The 17,087-nt window shown below is 48.6% G+C and overlaps 1 protein-coding gene across 1 annotated transcript; it reads left to right on the top strand.

Moving 5' to 3' along the window:
- The first annotated feature begins 697 nt into the window (after positions 1–697).
- LMBR1L (limb development membrane protein 1 like) lies at positions 698–15,961 on the top strand. The gene is made up of 17 exons (XM_036251773.1): positions 698–1,063; positions 3,627–3,711; positions 5,241–5,274; positions 6,301–6,440; positions 6,596–6,699; positions 8,071–8,197; positions 8,738–8,806; positions 8,947–9,011; positions 9,358–9,430; positions 9,506–9,589; positions 9,686–9,762; positions 11,039–11,116; positions 11,266–11,339; positions 11,565–11,655; positions 11,748–11,814; positions 14,499–14,660; positions 14,849–15,961. The coding sequence occupies exons 1-17, from the start codon at positions 992–994 to the stop codon at positions 14,905–14,907; spliced, it is 1,461 nt and encodes a 486-aa protein (XP_036107666.1). The 5' UTR covers positions 698–991; the 3' UTR covers positions 14,908–15,961.
- Positions 15,962–17,087: the final 1,126 nt, after the last annotated feature.

The raw sequence follows: 17,087 nt of genomic DNA, 5'->3' as shown, positions 1-17,087 counted from the left end.
CTCTCTCACATTGATGTTTCTCTCTCTCTCTCTTCCTCCCTCTCTCTCTCTCCTCCTCTATCTGAAGATAAATTAAAAAATGTCCTCGGGTGAGGATAAAAAAATAAAATAAAATGAGATCAAGTCTGTAAAGTGAGTGAAACATAGGTTAGCTAATGTTTGATTCAGCCCCACTCAAGAATGTTCCCTTATGGGCATTTTCTCACAAAGTTTCAGAAGAATATTTCTGTAGTTCACTACTTCGCTTTGTTTTTTTGTTTTTGTTTGTTGTTGCTGTTGTTTTTTAGTATTTGCTGTGGCATACACTTGGCCATCCTAAAAGTGACTGAGTGAAAACTGGCCGTGAAGGGGGCCCCACTCCAACATCCTTTCAGAAAATGGGCCTTGGGTTCCTGAGCAGCGGTACCTTTCATAACCGCCATGGGCCTCTCAAACTAAAATTTTAGTAGCTACTAAAATGTAGGAATCCTCTCCTCTCAACCGCGGCAGGTGAGGGAGTCGGTTGGTTAGTTTCAGAAAGAGCAAAGATTGACCTCAAAGATACCGCCTCCTTTCACGGGGAAAGCCTATCAGCGTTCCTTTAACGAGGAGCGGCAGCTCTAGAAGCCAATGAGTTCAGCTCTCTGAAAGGGATTCGCCCATCCCTTATGTCGTCAGTTGGTCGCCAGTAAAATAGAATGAAGACAGACGCTTCCTCGTAGCGAGCCAGGGGGCGGGTGTTTACGTTGAAATTTGACCGAGGCCCGACCTTAAAGGGGAGGGTACAGAGAGGGCGCAGGGACCCTTTAAAGTGAGGCGCGCTTGTGCCTGCACCTTTAAGGGCGGGGCGTCGGGAGGACTGAATCTGGACTTCAGATTACCCCGAGTTTCCGTCGCAGGCTGCGAGGAACGGCTCCTCGGCTGGGTCCGGGTGCTTGGCGGCGGCGGCTTTATCCCCGCTTGTCCTGCCCGGGCCCGGAGACACCCCCGCCCCAGTCATGCTGAGCAAAGTATGGAAGCAGCTGACTACGAAGTGCTATCCGTGCGGGAGCAGCTATTCCACGAGAGGGTCCGCGAATGCATTGTGAGTGCGGGACCCGGGCAGGAAGGTTAGGACCAAAGGGGGTAGAAGCACGGGTGTCGCGGGAGAAGGAGAGGTTCGGGTCAGAGTACGACCACCTGGGCGTAGAGCGCCGTCAGACCCTGCCTGGACCAAGGGCGAACAACGAAGGGCCCCGGCCCGAAACAAGGACCGGTTCCCCAGCTGGTGAACCACTAGGTCGGATCCTCTGGGTAGCTACGCGATAAACAAAGCCGGTCGGTTTCCGTTCCTCTCCTCCACACGCCCTCCCCCGCCCTCCCTTCTGTCCCCCACCTCTACTGTTGTTCTGTGCTTGGGTCCCCCTGTGTCTGAGAGTCTGGCGAGTCTGCTCATCTTAGTCCGAGAGGGATGGATTTGATTAGGGGAGGGCTTATTTGCATTTACCTCCGCAGACCCAACTGATGTTTGTCGAACAGGGACTTTGGTGGGTCTCCCACTTTGGAAGAAGGGACTCTTGCTGGGGTGTATCTACAGGGTAGAGATGGAGAACAGCTAAGGTTCCCCCACCCCCTGACAGATGTTTGTTAGTATCCCTGCAAGTGGATGTTTCTAGCTAGATATTCAAACATGTAAGGATTTCCTCTGTGAGTGGTTCCCCTCAGTGCTCTAGAGGGCACCTGGCTGCCTTTCTTACTCCCTCACTGCCACCTAGAGCATCAGCTGAACCTGCCACAGCAATGGATTCCTCACTGCTGGGGGGTGGGGATGGGGAGCACCCAGAGGTGCTTAGGAAGTCGAATCTTCCTTGGGCCTGCTTTGAACTCTCATCTCTCTCCTTTCTCCTGAGTCTTCTTCCTCAGAAATCCCCAGGGTAGCCCTCTTCCATATACTAAATGGAAAGGAAAATAAAAAGGTTTGAAAAAATAGAAGTGTTAGTGAGTGGGCTCATCATTCATTTTTCTTATGCTGGGTTCTAGTCTGCCCTGGGCAGCCTCAGATTGGAGGAGGGATAAAGTGAGCCATGACTTAACTGAGTCTGTCCTTATCTGTGAGGAATGAAAAGTAGGAAGTGTATCAGTCCATGTGTAGAATGCCAGATCTGCTTTCAGGAAGCTTTCCTTGTACGTCTCTTAGTGGATAGTCCCACATGGTGGGATTGGGCATATTGTTGAGGATCACCTAGGCCTTGAGACAGTGTATGGCCAGAGGTCCACATTCCTAGAGAACCAGGAGGGATGAGACCTTGGAGAAAGAAGCAGCCTCCTAGATGTCTTCCCCCATTTTTTAGTTCCATTAGCTGAGGACACCAGTGCTGGCCAAGGGCAGCCTGAAGGCCTCTGATAGTTCTTCCACCTGGCTCCCATGCCCTGCTCTACAGAGTGACAGTCTCTGCTGGAACTGCGTGGAACTCTGGCCTGACCTTTTGAGCCCTCCCACCTTCCTGGCTATTACGCAAGCCCAGGGCAGAGCACTAGGCTGTAAAATTTCTGTAGTTCCAATCTGAGTGGCTCATTCTCCTCTGCTTTCCTAATGTCAAAAGATACAACTTCGTCCTGGGCCCATGCTCTCCTAGGGTCTCTATGACTTCTTCCTTCCTTGTATGGATAGCTGTATGCAGATTTCCTGTGGGGTTAGCTCATTTGGGGGACTGGAGGACCCACAAGACTGATCCTGCCTTCTTGGACTACTTCAAACACAATAATGTCTCTTCTCAAGACTCCCTGATTAAGGAGTCAAACTGAGCAGTGCCTCTTCCCTTAAGCAATAGCAACTTATTCGGGGTAGGGTAGAGATATATGCATGTGCAGAGTAATCTGGCTAAGTCCTGCCTTAACTGTCAATTGGAGGTCCAGTCACCCAGAGGCATGGGACAGACCCTGAGAGGCCGGCCCTAGAGTTAGGAAGTCACTTGAGGTAGGGACTAGGGATCAACCTTTAAAGGGGCTGCCTTTAAAGGGGCTGATGCTGACTCTAGGAACTTTGTAGATATTAGGCCCCAACTATGTCTTACTTTTAGGGGCAGAGAATTAAGTGAAGCTATGGTTTGGCCCAGAGCAGACCTGATCTTTCATAGTCCCCGAATAAACACAGTAGAAGTTCTGACTTGATCTAGAGACATGATTCCTACTTATTCTCTCCCGGAGCTTGGGTCAAAATGGTAGTGGGTGAGAAGGTGAAAGGGAAGGAGATTGAAGTGCCAGGACAATGCAGACATTCCCTTCTTCCCCTCGAACTTGCTTCCCCCTCCAATAATGTGCTAGGAGTAAACTCCCTCTGGTTCTATGGCCCATTTCAGGTGTGTGTACATGAGCATCTAGTTTTCTCTGCCCATTTACCAACTAGTGTTTGGCTGTTGCTATTTTCTGCAAGGAAAACCTGGACATGGTGCTATTTCCCCAGGTGCATGGGACAGCCCCTGTCTGCTGCTTCTTAGAGACTCCTGAGGCCCTGACTAGAAGGAAGTACCAGGGAGAAAGATGGAACCCCTGGAAGTAGGGAGACTTGTTTGGGAGAAATGACCCCATGTAATTAACAGAGAGGTCACTGGGGCTGTGGAATGTGCTTGGGATTAGAGTTTCTCATCCTAGCTCATGCTCTACCACAGATCTCAGCACTTCTTTTTGCGACACTCTACATCCTCTGCCACATCACCCTGACCCACTTCAAGAAGCCTGCTGAGTTCACCACAGGTACCTGTGATTTCCCTCCCTTCTGCCTGCCCTCTGCCAGTGTTCTGTTGCCATGGGGCCAGCCTCAGGAGAATGGGCCTATGGTGCCTGCTGGGAAAGGAGAGGTGGCTGTTCTGGAGACTTGGCCTCTTCTGCCTCCCTGCTTCCATAGGTAGAGACAGTGTGATGTAGTGGAAAGTCTAGATAGACGTGTCCACAACTGATAAAGCCACTGGGCAAGTCCTGTAACTTTTCTGGCCCCCAGTTTCATTCTCTACAAAATGGGCCTAACAGTCTCAACCCAATCCATTGTTAGTATATGGACCAAATGAGATGGTTAATATAAAAGCCCTCTGTAAACCTCAAGTGGGCAACTGCAAAATGAATGCTATCATGAGCACAAGCTCTGTAACCTCTCCTAGTACTCCCACACCTAGGACCAGAGACCTCCATGACCACTGGAACCCTGAAGACCTGATGATGGTCTTTCTTTCTTTTTTAATCCTCACCTGAGGATTTTTTTTTTCCATTTTTTGTTCAGATAGAGTGGGAGGGGGAGAGAGAGAGAGAGAGAGAGGGAAACATTGATGTGAGAGAGACACATCGAGTGGCTGCCACCCACATGACCCAACCAGGGCCGGGGACAAACTGCAACCGAAGCACATGCTCTTAGTAGGAACCGAACCTGGGTCTCTCTGAACCACAGGCTGATGCTCTAACCACTGAGCAAAACAGGCCAGGGTGATATTTTTCCATTTCTGTTCAGATAGAGTGGGAGGGAGGGAGAGAAACATCGATGCAAGAGAGACACATCGACTGGTTGCCTCCCACATGACCCTAACCAGGGCCAGGGACAAACCGTAACTGCGGTTCATGCCCTTGACTGGACTCAAACCCACAACTCATTGGTCCACGGGTCTATGCTCTAACTGCTGAGCCAAACCAGCCATAGCTGGTGGCCTTTCTCTTTATAGAGAGCCTAAGTGTGCTCAGATTGGAGCTGTCTTTCTTGTAGGCATTTTTGTCTGGGGGGCGGGGGCATACTTGCCCCAGTTCTTAGCCCCAGCCTGTCCATATTATCCTGTCCTAGCCCTAGCCTTTCCTTCCCTCCAGATGGCTTTACATGAGCTCCCACCCAAGAAGACAGCTACTCCTCAGTGTAATCCTCCTGGGGACTTTCTCTGTGAATATCCTCTTCCCCCACTCCCTACTGTACCCAGCCACTGATGTAACCAACTTCACAGACCAGTTGTTTATCATATTTTGAGCTTACAAAGAGGAACCTGTGATGGGACACATCATGGGGAGGGAAGGAAATGAGAGAGTTTCTAGCCTGTACCTTCTCCACCTGGGACCACTGCCACCTTGGCCAGAGAACAGGTTGTGGGGTTCATAGCATAAGCTCTCCCAGAGCCTCCTGTCCAGCTCTGCCTCTGTAGACAGGGGCCCTTCTTTCAGTGGGCGGGGAGGGGAAGGCACATTGCAACACAGATGGTTCCAGAGCTGCTCACTGATGTTCTGCTTTTTCCCCATGCCTCTATCTCATGTAGTGGATGATGAAGATGCCACAGTCAACAAGATTGCGTAAGTGTCGCTGCCTGAGCACCTGGCACCACTAGCCTTTAGAAGCTGAGATCTAGTGAGGTCCTGGAGCTGGTGGAGAGAGTAGGATGTCACAAAGTGAAGAGAGAGTTTCTGCTTCCACACCATTTCTGGCTTCTTCCGGCTTTACCCCACCCTGGGGACGCTTGGAAAAGCTGCTCTTCCTGTCTCCCTGGTTAGTCCAGGAGCTTCTAGGATCCTCACAGCCAGGAACTATCAGCTGGGACCTGAGTCACTGGAAATGGCTTCATCTTGGCTTCACCTCCCAGCAGTCATTAGGAACGGGGCAGGGTAGGATGCAGACTAATGAAAACAACAGAGGATGAGGAAGGTAGAAACTCCAAAGGGGAGGCATGTTTGACTCTAAGGGTGGCCCTTATTCCAGACTGCTGTCATTCACCAGCAAGTATAGAGGAAAATTTTGAGATGACCCAGAGGGGTAAACAGATTATAAGAAGGCAACCCTCCCGCCTCGGTGGACCAAATAAACAAAAATGTCCCTTCTTTTCAACTGATCCAGCTCAGGACACAGACCTTGGCTATGAAGTTGGGTTTTGGCTCCCTTTTCCCCCTTTGTCCTAATGCTTTGTGCAGGGCATACCCGTATGGGGTGACCCTGCTCTTACGTGGGCTGAAGAAGGCAAGCTCAGAAATCCACATCTCTGAGCAGAGAATCCAGGCCTCTTAGGTTGGCATCATACCTGGTGCACCCTACAGGCACGTGTGGGAGGATCACATTCCTAGGGACAGTCTGGGCAAGTGACATGGCAGGTGACCAGGTTCCCATAAATGCCTGAGATGCGCCCATCCCATGTGCCAAGGCTTCCCTGAAGGTAAGGGCTAGGGCTGGGGGGCAGTGGGTAAAGCCCCAGCTGATGGCTCCTCCCTAGGTCTGTCACTACAGTCGGTTCCAGGAGAAAGCACAGGTGCCCGCAGGGACCAGTGGGGCTTCTTGGGCCCAGGGAAGTGAGTGTCTAAGCTAAGTGAGGATACTCCTTCTCTGCTCAGGCTCGAACTCTGTACCTTTACCCTGGCGGTTGCCCTGGGTGCTGTCCTGCTCCTGCCCTTCTCCATCATCAGCAATGAAGTGTTGCTCTCACTGCCTCGGAACTATTACATCCAGTGGCTCAACGGCTCCCTCATCCATGGTGCGTGGCTCCCGGTTGTAGCTTGGGGTGGCAATTGGGAGCAGATACAGCCAGCCTTGGACTCATCAGTCCATCCCCGGCTCCTTGATCACATGATCAGTCCCCAGTGTGTCGGGCCCCCCTTACCACCTCTGCCTTTCTTTTTTTTACTCTAGGCCTCTGGAACCTTGTTTTTCTCTTCTCCAACCTATCCCTCATCTTCCTCATGCCCTTTGCATACTTCTTCACTGAGTCTGAGGGCTTCGCCGGCTCCAGAAAGGTGAGTGAGGGATGTATCAATCAATCTAGGTGGAAAATAGAATTCCACTCAGATGTTTTGACTAAAGAGATTATTTTAAAGATTTTCTGCCTTTTATTTATTTATTTATTTTTAAATCCTCACCCAAGGACATTTTTCCATATTTTTTGTTCAGATAGAGTGAGAAGGAGAGAGAGAGAAACATCGACGTGAAAGGGACACATCGAGTGGTTGCCACCCGCACAACCCAACCAAGGTCCGGGACAAACTGCAACTGAGGTATGTGCCCTTAGTGGGAACCGAACCCTGGTCTCTCTGGACCTCAGCCCGACGCTCTAACTGCTGAGCCAAACCAGCCAGGGCGACTAAAGAAATTTTTTAAAAATATTTTTTTATTTATTTTTTTAGAGAGAGAGGAAGGGAGAGAGAGAGAGATAGAAACAATGTGAGAGAGATACGTCGATCGGCTGCCTCCTGCACACCCTCTACTGGGGATTGAGCCCCAAACCCCGGACATGTGCCCTGACTGGGAATCAAACTGGGATTTCTCAGTCCATGGGACAATGCTCAATCCACTGAGCCACACCGGCTGGGCTCGACTAAGAATATTTTAATGAAGAGACTTTTTTTTTTTTTTTTATCCTCACCGGAGGACATTTTTCCATTTTTTGTTCAGATAGAGTGGGAGGGAAAGAGAGGGAGAGAGAGAGAGAGAAACATCGACGTGAAAGGGACACATCGAGTGGCTGCCACCCGCACAACCCAACCAGGGCCAGGGACAAACTGCAACCGAGGTACGTGCCCTTAGCGGGAACCGAACCTGGGTCTCTCCGGACCGCAGGCCAACGCTCTAACCGCTGAGCCAAACCGGCCAGGGCTGAAGAGACTATTTATAGAGGTATAGTCAGTTGAGACCAACCAGGAGTTTGAGGTGCTAGTAACAGCAGGAAGTCATTACCACCCTAGGCTTGTGGGAGGAGAGGGAAAAAATAGCTTCTGGAACCCAATGATAGTTGAAGCTTGGGAGGTGCAACCACCAGCAGAGGAGCTGCTGGTCCTTTCCATTGGGCAAGCTGAACAGGATACCCAAGGGCAAAGGGCTTGTGTGATGCAGACCTCAGTGGTCAGCCTCCTAGGGCAAGACAAGGATGGGAAAGGAGCGGGGGACAGGGTTTACAAATGAAGAATATTCAGGATAGGGAATAGCCCCAGACTTCAGGGTAGGAAGACAGTGATTTAGCAGAATAAGATGGAAACACTGTCCCCTTTCTTCCAAATCCACTCCTCTGGTTTCCCTGGCCAGGCTGCCATCCCCAATGTTTCCTTCCTTCTCCACACTGCCCTAACATTGGAATTTCTCTCCACCCCCATACCTATTGCCTTCTTCCGTAGGGTGTCCTGGGTCGAGTCTACGAGACGGTGGTAATGTTGATGCTCCTCACTCTGCTGGTGCTGGGCATGGTGTGGGTGGCATCAGCCATTGTGGATAACAACAAGGCCAGCAGGGAGTCACTTTATGGTGAGAGGGCCAGCTTCCTTCCTACCCTCCAGGCTGAGTGGCTCTTCAGTTGGCAGATGTTCCTTTGCCTGGATCAATTTTATCCCTCTGAGGTGGAGAAGGTTGGGATCATCTCAACCGTTAGACTGAAATTTCAAAATGATGAAATTCAGGCCAAATCCAACCTTCAGAAATGTTCCATTGGGCCCATGCAATGATTTAAAAATGTATATACAAGTCAGTTGCTGTATACATGTTAAAGTTTGGAGGTTTTACATTAATATCCAGATCTCTGGCTTTGCTTGACAAGGTTGAGGATCAGGCCACACTAGTCCCTGGTGACTGGGGCCAAATAGTGGTTGTGCCCTTTAGGTAGGGCTTAAGATCACCAGTTTTCTATAGTCCCTGCCATCCCCTCTTCTGCTGACAAGGGCCAGCTTTCCTGATTTGCATTACTTGCCTAACCCCTGTAGGTTTTGTGCTGTCTCTGAGACCTGTCAGTCCCAGTCCCAGTAAGCAAGAAAGAGATGGGCTGACTGTGTCTCTTTTTTTTACCCTTAGACTTCTGGGAGTACTACCTCCCCTACCTCTACTCCTGCATTTCCTTCCTTGGGGTCCTGCTGCTCCTGGGTGAGTGCTCATAGTCTGGGAGAGAATGGGTAAGGTCCTTGGGCCAGAGCCACCAGGGGAGAAGGAGAGGGAATGGAGAGGTGGGTAGGGGAAATGATGGAGGGAAAGGTCTGGCAGGTGACTGGCTTCTGTCTCCACAGTGTGTACTCCGCTAGGTCTTGCCCGCATGTTCTCGGTTACTGGGAAGCTACTGGTCAAGCCCCGGGTATGTAGTGCTCCTTGCCTTTTGATCCTGTGGGGTGAGCTTCCTGACAAGCTGGAGTCAAACAATGAAGCAACCCTGTGGTTGTGTGGTGCACACCTTGCAGAGGGCCACAGCCTTTGTTAGCTCCCATATCCTTCACTCACATCATCTGGAGCTGGTTACTAGACATACAAAGCAGAATACAAGGCAGTTAAGGGGGATTGATAAAGTTGCTGACCACAGGGTTGTAAATGAGGGGTAGGGGAAGGAATGGGACTATAAAGCCCTGGGATGAACAGGGTACTCCTCTGTCCTTTAGGGTTGGGAAGCCACTGACTATTAGTCCTTGCTTTTTTCCTGACCCCAGCTGCTAGAAGACCTGGAGGAGCAGCTGTACTGCTCAGCCTTTGAGGAAGCAGCTTTGACTCGAAGGATTTGCAGTGAGTTGTAATTCTTCTCAGGTAGGATGGTGGGTATGGCTTGAGCAGGGACAGCACCATCTTCTCTGCCCTCAGATCCCACCTCCTGCTGGCTACCTTTGGACATGGAGCTGCTGCACAGACAGGTCCTGGCTTTGCAGACACAGAGGGTCCTGCTGGGTATGTGAGTTGGTAGGAATGGGAATACCTGGCTTTCCCCAAGGAGAGTAGCTCCTTGTTCCAAGCCCTTGCTAATTGCTTCCCATCCCTGCACAGAGAAGCGGCGGAAGGCTTCAGCCTGGCAGCGGAACCTGGGCTATCCCCTGGCCATGCTATGCTTGCTGTTATTGACGGTGGGTCTACCAGCCTTGGTGGAGATGGGGAGGAGTAGGCCCTTGAGTAGTAGGCCTTCTCAGGAAAGAGGGAGGAGATGCAGGGACCTGGTTATCCTCAATAAGAGTAGTTGCCTCTCACTGAGTGCTTTGTGTCCTGCTCTGTGCTGAGCACATCAATCCCCATTTTGTAAATGAAGAAATAGAGAAGTTAAAGAGTTTTCCCAAGGCTACACAGGGCTACCCAGGTTTCCTCTGGGGTGCAAATAAGGGTCGAAATAGCCCAACTTGCCACAACCTGGACTTGGGAATAAGTCTTATCAGTCTGGAGGAAGAGGTCCATTTTTCTATCTGGCTTTTTTTGCAATCCTTCCACCTGGAGAAGATGCATCTTATAATACCTTCAGAGGTGCTCTGTTGCTAGCACAAGCCTTGAGAAGGTCCCATATGGCTACTTGGAAATTGAAAATATTCAACCAAAGTATCTGCTTTTTTATTTATTTACTTAGTTATTTTTGCTAATCCTCACCTGGGGATATTTTTCCATTGATTTTTAGATAGCGTGGGAGGGAGGGAGGGAGGGAGGGAGGGAGGGAGGGAGGGAAGAAGGGGGAGAGAGAGAGAGAGAGAGAGAGAGAGAGAGAGAAACATCGATGTGAGAGACACATCGATTGGCTGCCTCCCGCATGGATTAAACCTGCAACCCAGTCCTGGCTGGTTTGGCTTAGAGGTTAGAGCATCGGCCTGCGGTTCAGAGAGACCCGGGTTCGGTTCCCGCTAAGGGCACGTACCTCGGTTGCAGTTTATCCCCGGCCCTGGTTGGTTGTGCGGGTAGCAGCCTTTCACGTCGATGTTTCTCTCTCTCCCTCCCACTCTCTCTGAACAAAAAGTGGAATAATGTCCTCGGGTAAGGATTAAAATACATTAATTAATTAATTTAAATGAATAAATAAACAAACAAACCTGCGACCCAGTACTGCTCTTGACCGGAAATCAAACCCATGACCCTTTGGCCCATGACACTCTAACTGCTGAGCCAAACTGGCCAGGGCTGATTTTTTTTTTTAATAAAATTTTTAAATTGATTTTAGAGAGAGAAAGAAACATCAATTTGTTCTACTTATTTGTGCATTTATTGGTTAATTCTTATATGTGCCCTGACCAGGGACCAAGCCCATGATCTTGGCATATTGGGATGAGCTACCCAGCCAGGGCAGAGTGTCTGCTCTTAACTTTCAACTCTGGGTATAGCTGTGGGCTGGGGCAGGAATGGGATCTGTGACCTTGCCTCACACAGGGCCTATCCGTGCTCACTGTGGCCATCCACATCCTGGAGCTGCTCATTGATGAAGCTGCCATGCCCCGGGGCATGCAGGTACTGGGCTGCCCTCTCACCATATCTTTTGGGGAGGGCCTAAGAAAGACTGGTGTGAGGGGGCAGAAACTGAGGTCAGAGGGAAGGCTGGGTACTGGGTGGTGCTGATGGTGGAGAGTGCTCCACTGTGATACTGCTCCATCTCTCAGGGTACCTCCCTGGGCCAGGTCTCCTTCTCCAAGCTGGGCTCCTTTGGTGCCGTCATTCAGGTTGTACTCATCTTGTATCCTTCTGGAAACCCACTATTGCTTCTGTCCACTGAATATGTCTCCTTTGGGGATCTGGGAAAACCTGTGGTAGGACTGATGGGAATGGGGAAAGTCTTCACCAACCTGATTCAGAAATAAGGAAAAGACTTGATTTTGAAAGGAGGGCTTGGGTCTATTCCCTTTGAGATGAGGCACTAATCTCTGGGAGCCAGCCAGTTCTTTCCTAACTCCAGTGCCAGTTACCTGATGGTGTCCTCGGTCATGGGATTCTACAGTTCTCCACTCTTCCGGGGCCTGCGGCCCAGATGGCATGACACAGCCATGACACAGGTAGTTGGGTAGGAGTACAGAACATATCCCAGGGGCATGCATGGGGATTAGGTACTGGCAGCCTAACTTCCCCTTTCCTTACTCCTACTCAGATAATTGGGAACTGTGTCTGCCTCCTGGTCCTAAGCTCAGCACTTCCTGTCTTCTCTCGAACTCTGGGTAAGTAGCAAAAGGAGATAAGGGGATTGGCTCTTTTGAGTACATACTGGTGCTAAGCAGGCACTTCATGTACATGTTATCCCTAATTCCTACAACATATTCATGAGAGCCCTGGCCAGTTTGGCTCAGCGGTAGAGCGTCGGCCTGCGGTCTGGAGAGACCCGGGTTCAGTTCCCATTAAGGGCATGTACCTCGGTTGCAGTTTGTCCCTGGCCCTGGTTGGGTCGTCCCTTTCACGTCGATGTTTCTCTCTCTCTCTCCTCCCTCCCCACTCTATCTGAACAAAAAATGGAAAAATATCCTCGGATGAGGATAAAAAAAAAAAAAAAAAACTTATGAGAAGGTATTAACCCCATGATACAGATCGAGAAACAGGCTCTATGAAAATCTTATGCTGAGTTTCAGAGTAGTGTTGCTTCGGAGCTCATACTTTTTCTATTTGCTACATATCCTTCCCCATTTAATTCTGGTTTTTTGGTGGAGTAGTACCACTTTTCTGTAAATCTTCCTTTGGGCTGGATCATCTAATAAACATTCTCATTTTATTTTTTTATTATTGATTTGAGAGAGAGGAAGGGAGAGAGAGGAAACACAACAACATTGATTTGTTGTTCCACTTATTTATGCATTTATTGGTTGATTCTAGTATGTACCCTGACCAGAATTGAACCTGCAATCTTGCAGAATTGGGATGACGCTCTAACCAACTGAGCTACTTGGGCAGGGCTAAAAATTCTCATTTTAAAGATGAGACACAGAGAAGCGAATTGATTTATCCAGTTATACAGCTACTTTGAGGCAAGACCAAGTAGAACTCTTGTCTCCAAAATCCTAGTCCAGTGCTTTTTGCACACACCAGGGCATCAAGTAATACACTCAATCCTTCTCCCATCTTTAGAGCTATGATCTAGAATTACCTGCTAAAAATGTTTTAAAATGTAACTAGTTCACTCCGGGGTAGTATGAGAGTTTCATAGGTACATTCCCACTACATCATTGTCCATATGTCATACATGATTTAGTGTTTAAATTAGTTCTATTTGGGCTCTCTCTCTCTCTCTTTTTTTATTTGTTAATCCTCACCCAAGGATATTTTTCCATTGATTTTAGATAGAGTAAAAGGGAGGGAGAGAGGGAGAGACAGACAGACAGACAGACAGAAATATCAATGTGAAAGAGACACAGTGATTGTTTGCCTCCCACATAACTCTGACCAAGGCCAGGGATTGAACCTGCAACTCAGGTACATGCCCCTGACCAGAAATCAAACCTATGACCTTTGGACTGTGGGCTGGTGCCCTAACCATTGAGCAAAACTGGCCAGGGCCACGCTCTCTTGAGCATGCCCATGACCTCTTTCCTCAGGTGTGTACTTTTGCTTTCTTTCTTTCTCCTAAGCTTCAAGGGCCCCTGTGAGACTTGCATTCAGGAGAGCAGTGGGCAGTAGCAGCTTGTCCCAGGCTAATCCTCTGTGTAGGGGGTCTCCAAAGACCCTTCTTTTGCCTGTGTAACTTCCTTTCCTAAGTCACACAGCCAAGTGTGGCTCATTTCTTTTACTTTGACCTCCTTTCCTGAGTCTAGGCAGTGCAGTCTAGGCACACTACTGTTGCTGTGATCTTGCCTCTTCTATCTTAAGCCTTTCCTTTGTTTCACTGTCCCCAGCTTTCTGTTTACATTATATAATGATGTTTTGTTTTATTTTATTTATTGACATTATTGGGGTTAATAAAATTATATAGATTTCAGGTGTATAATTCTATAATACATCATCTGTATATTGTATTGTGTGTTCACCATCCCAAGTCAAGTCTCCTTCCATCACCATTTATCCCCCCATAAGCTCTTCTACCTCCCCCCAACCCCAAACTGTTCCCAGCTTTAATAAATGTACTCTCAAAATCAAAAATCAAAAAAAATAAATCAGTTCTATTTGGTTCTTAAGTCCATAGTCTTTCCCCTATACCATTTATACTTAAACCATGAAAATTTAGTAGTACACTAGGCTTGTAGGTCCATCAGTTAGTTTACTTTAGGTTGGATCCAGGTAGGAATTTTTTTTTTTTTAAGTGGAGGAGGGCCCCAGAAATCTTATTTGTGATTATATTATATTATTATTAAGGGCTCAGTAAGTGTTAAAATATGCCTGGCACATATATTGCTTTATGTGTATTGTCTCATTTAATTCTTACAGTCTCATTATTTCTTCTACTTTATAGTTAAGTAAACTAAGGCACAGATGTTTAAAGAATTTTCCCCAGATCAACTCAATTGGTTGAGGTGTTGTTTGGATATGAACCAAAGCAGTCTGACCAGAGTCAGAACTCTTAGCCTGCACTCAACTCTACCTGCTGAAAAAATACTTGATGACTAGCTTACAGGTTCCTGACTCAGGAACAACTGGAGGACCCAGGGAACTCCTTGGGACACATGGAGACAGAGGGGATCCCATCAGAGAACATGCCAAATTCTGAAAGGGAAGTTGGAACAAGCCTAGCTGCTGACACTTTCTTCACAGCCCTGAACTACTCCTGAGACAGAGCTTGGGAGGTAGAAATAATTGATAGGAGAGGCCAACCTATCAGTTGCAATGTTGAGATGTGGCCACCAGGAGGCAGCAGAAAGCTGGGCTCTGAGCCAGGGAGGGGCTGGGATGCCCACCTCCCGTCCTGGTCTTTGTACTTCAGGACTCACTCACTTTGACCTGCTGGGTGATTTTGGACGGTTCAACTGGCTGGGCAATTTCTACATTGTATTCCTCTATAATGCAACCTTTGCGGGCCTCACCACTCTCGGTCTGGTGAAGACCTTCACTGCAGCTGTGCGGGCAGAGCTGATCCGGGCTTTTGGTAAGAGGGAATGGGGGCTCTGGCTGGTGGGGTAGAGCCCTCTGGAACAATGGTCATCCCAGCAGGGGAGATGGCAGGCTTTCTGCTTTATTTGTAACCTTCAGTCATCTATTTTGTGGGTTGGTTATCTTATCCAGAGGTCTGGACATATGTCCTACTTTTGACTGGCCACTTTCTCTCTTTTTCAGGGCTGGACAGACTGCCATTGCCTGTCTCTGGTTTCCCTAGGGCATCTAGGAAGACCTAGCATCAGTGACCTCCAGTTGGGGGTAGGAAGGAATAAACTGGACACTGCCATCTGCTACCCAGGCCTGGAGCAACACCAGGAGTGGGTAGTCATTAGGACCTGGAATCTGGGAGGGGTGGATGGCAGAGGGGAGCTGAGCCATCTGCACTGTTGCATAATCTGAGCCAGAGTTTGGGACCAGGCCCCCTGCTTTTCCAGATTTAACTGTGGGCCTTAGCATGGGGTGGGACTGAGTGACTGGGTCTGGCTCCTGGTCCCAAATCCGTTTACACATCAATCTGCCTCTCTGCTATTCCGGGCATGCCCGTAGCCATGTTTACATGATTTGATGTGCAATAGGGTGGGGTGGGGACAAGAAAGGGACTGAGACTTGGGAGGCAGATTGTCTCCCTTTGCCTCTGGCCCAGAAGAACCTAAGCACTGTGCTACCTTGGAGGGGCTTTGGACCACCAGAGAGGTGAGGGCATGGGAAAGAAGAGACCACAACCATCAGCAATAAAGTTTATCTCAAGGTTTGCTTTGGTTTTTTAAAGGGCTTGTCTCTGTGTCTATTTGAATATTCTTGCTCCCCCAAGTCCTGTATCTATCAACTGAGAGAAACAGAAGGGTCCTATCCACCATCCTTTCCCTTCCCCTCCATCTGCATTCTTAGTGTCCTTTGGGGACTTAGGTCTGGTGTTAGGCCACACAATAGGCAGTTAGAAACTCCTTTCCCTTAATCTTGCCTAAAGCTGCCTGACCCCTGACTTTTCCTTGTACCCATGGCCTTGTTTTTGTGCCTTGGTAATTGAGGATAAGGTAGGCATGGGTGTAGGAATAGGATAACCTCCTCCTGTACACACACACACACACACACACACACACCCTCAGCCCTGTCCTTCCTGATTTGATTATTGGCTGTGGAGTAAAAGAAGTGGGTGACTAGCAAGGGTTTGTGATTTAGCTATCTTTCCAGAGACTATCAGTGCCTTAAATACTATGTAAGCCTCTTGCTATATTAGGGCTTGGGACAAAGTTTCTGCTCAGGGTTATGCAGATTATGCATTATACAACTTTTAGGGACACCATTCACCTCAGAGTCTTATGTATACTTACTATGACAATTTCCTTGCAAATGGCAGGTGTATTGAAGAAGGGGTGCTTTTCTCTTTTTTTTTTCATTTATCTTTAGATAGGGAGGAAGAGAGAGAGGGGAATATTGATGTGAGAGAGACACATCGACTGGTCGCCACCCACACGACCTCAACCAGGGCTGGGGACAAACTGCAACTGAGGTACATGCCCTTAGCGGGAATCGAACCCAAGACTCTGCTCCGCGGGCTGATGCTCTAACTGCTGAGCCAAACTGGCCAGGGCATGGGGTGCTTTTTTTTCTAATGTACACAAAGGTGCTGTGAATGCTAGCTCTGGAGCTGCATGAGAGGTAAATATGGAATACCAACAAAAAAATTTAGGTGCTATGAATATGAATATTTGCCAAGTACGCTACTATAGGCCAGGCACTTAATGGGGTTACATGATAAATAAGTTTGTGCGTAATTGCTTTGTCTAGTAAGGACGACATAATCCTAACACCGAACCACAATGGATGGCAGTTAATTACTGGTTCTCAAGGAAACAGGTGAGCAGTGTCAGGACCAACATCAGAGAAGGCTTCTTAGAGAATGTGATTTCTAAAGGATAGAAGATTGGTGGGTGAAGTATAGCAAGCTCAAAGCCTCTGAGATAAACCTGAGTGTCTGGAAGCAGAGCCCCAGGGGGATCCAGAGAGGGAAAAGACTAGAGAGATGGCTAGATGAAAGGTAAAAGAGAGCAATCATTAACCTGTTAGAGACGTAAGTATCCACTGCCCTCCAGCAACTTCCAATTGACAAGTTATTCATTTAAAAAGAAGTTGGGTGTCTGGTAAGGACAAAAGGGGCCAGATTTTGAATTCCTAAACCAGATTATGGGAAGCTCTGTTTCTGATTCTGGGGGAACCTTCCAGCAGAAGGTTGCCAAGCTACTAGGAAAAATAGTCCCCTGGTACTCACCCCTTCCAGTCCTTGTTACTGCTGAAGAAGAGAGAAGAAATGGCAGAGGTTTGGGGAGGACCACAGACAGACAAGGGAGGCTCTGGCTGTATGCCCAAAGAGCTTGGCTGACCTTGGCAGAAACTGGAAGATGGTAGAAGAGGACAT

The sequence above is a fragment of the Molossus molossus genome, unplaced genomic scaffold, assembly GCF_014108415.1.
Source record: "Molossus molossus isolate mMolMol1 unplaced genomic scaffold, mMolMol1.p scaffold_m16_p_10, whole genome shotgun sequence".
Taxonomy (NCBI): Eukaryota; Metazoa; Chordata; class Mammalia; order Chiroptera; family Molossidae; genus Molossus; species Molossus molossus.
This window is presented reverse-complemented; position numbering and strand designations above follow the sequence as displayed.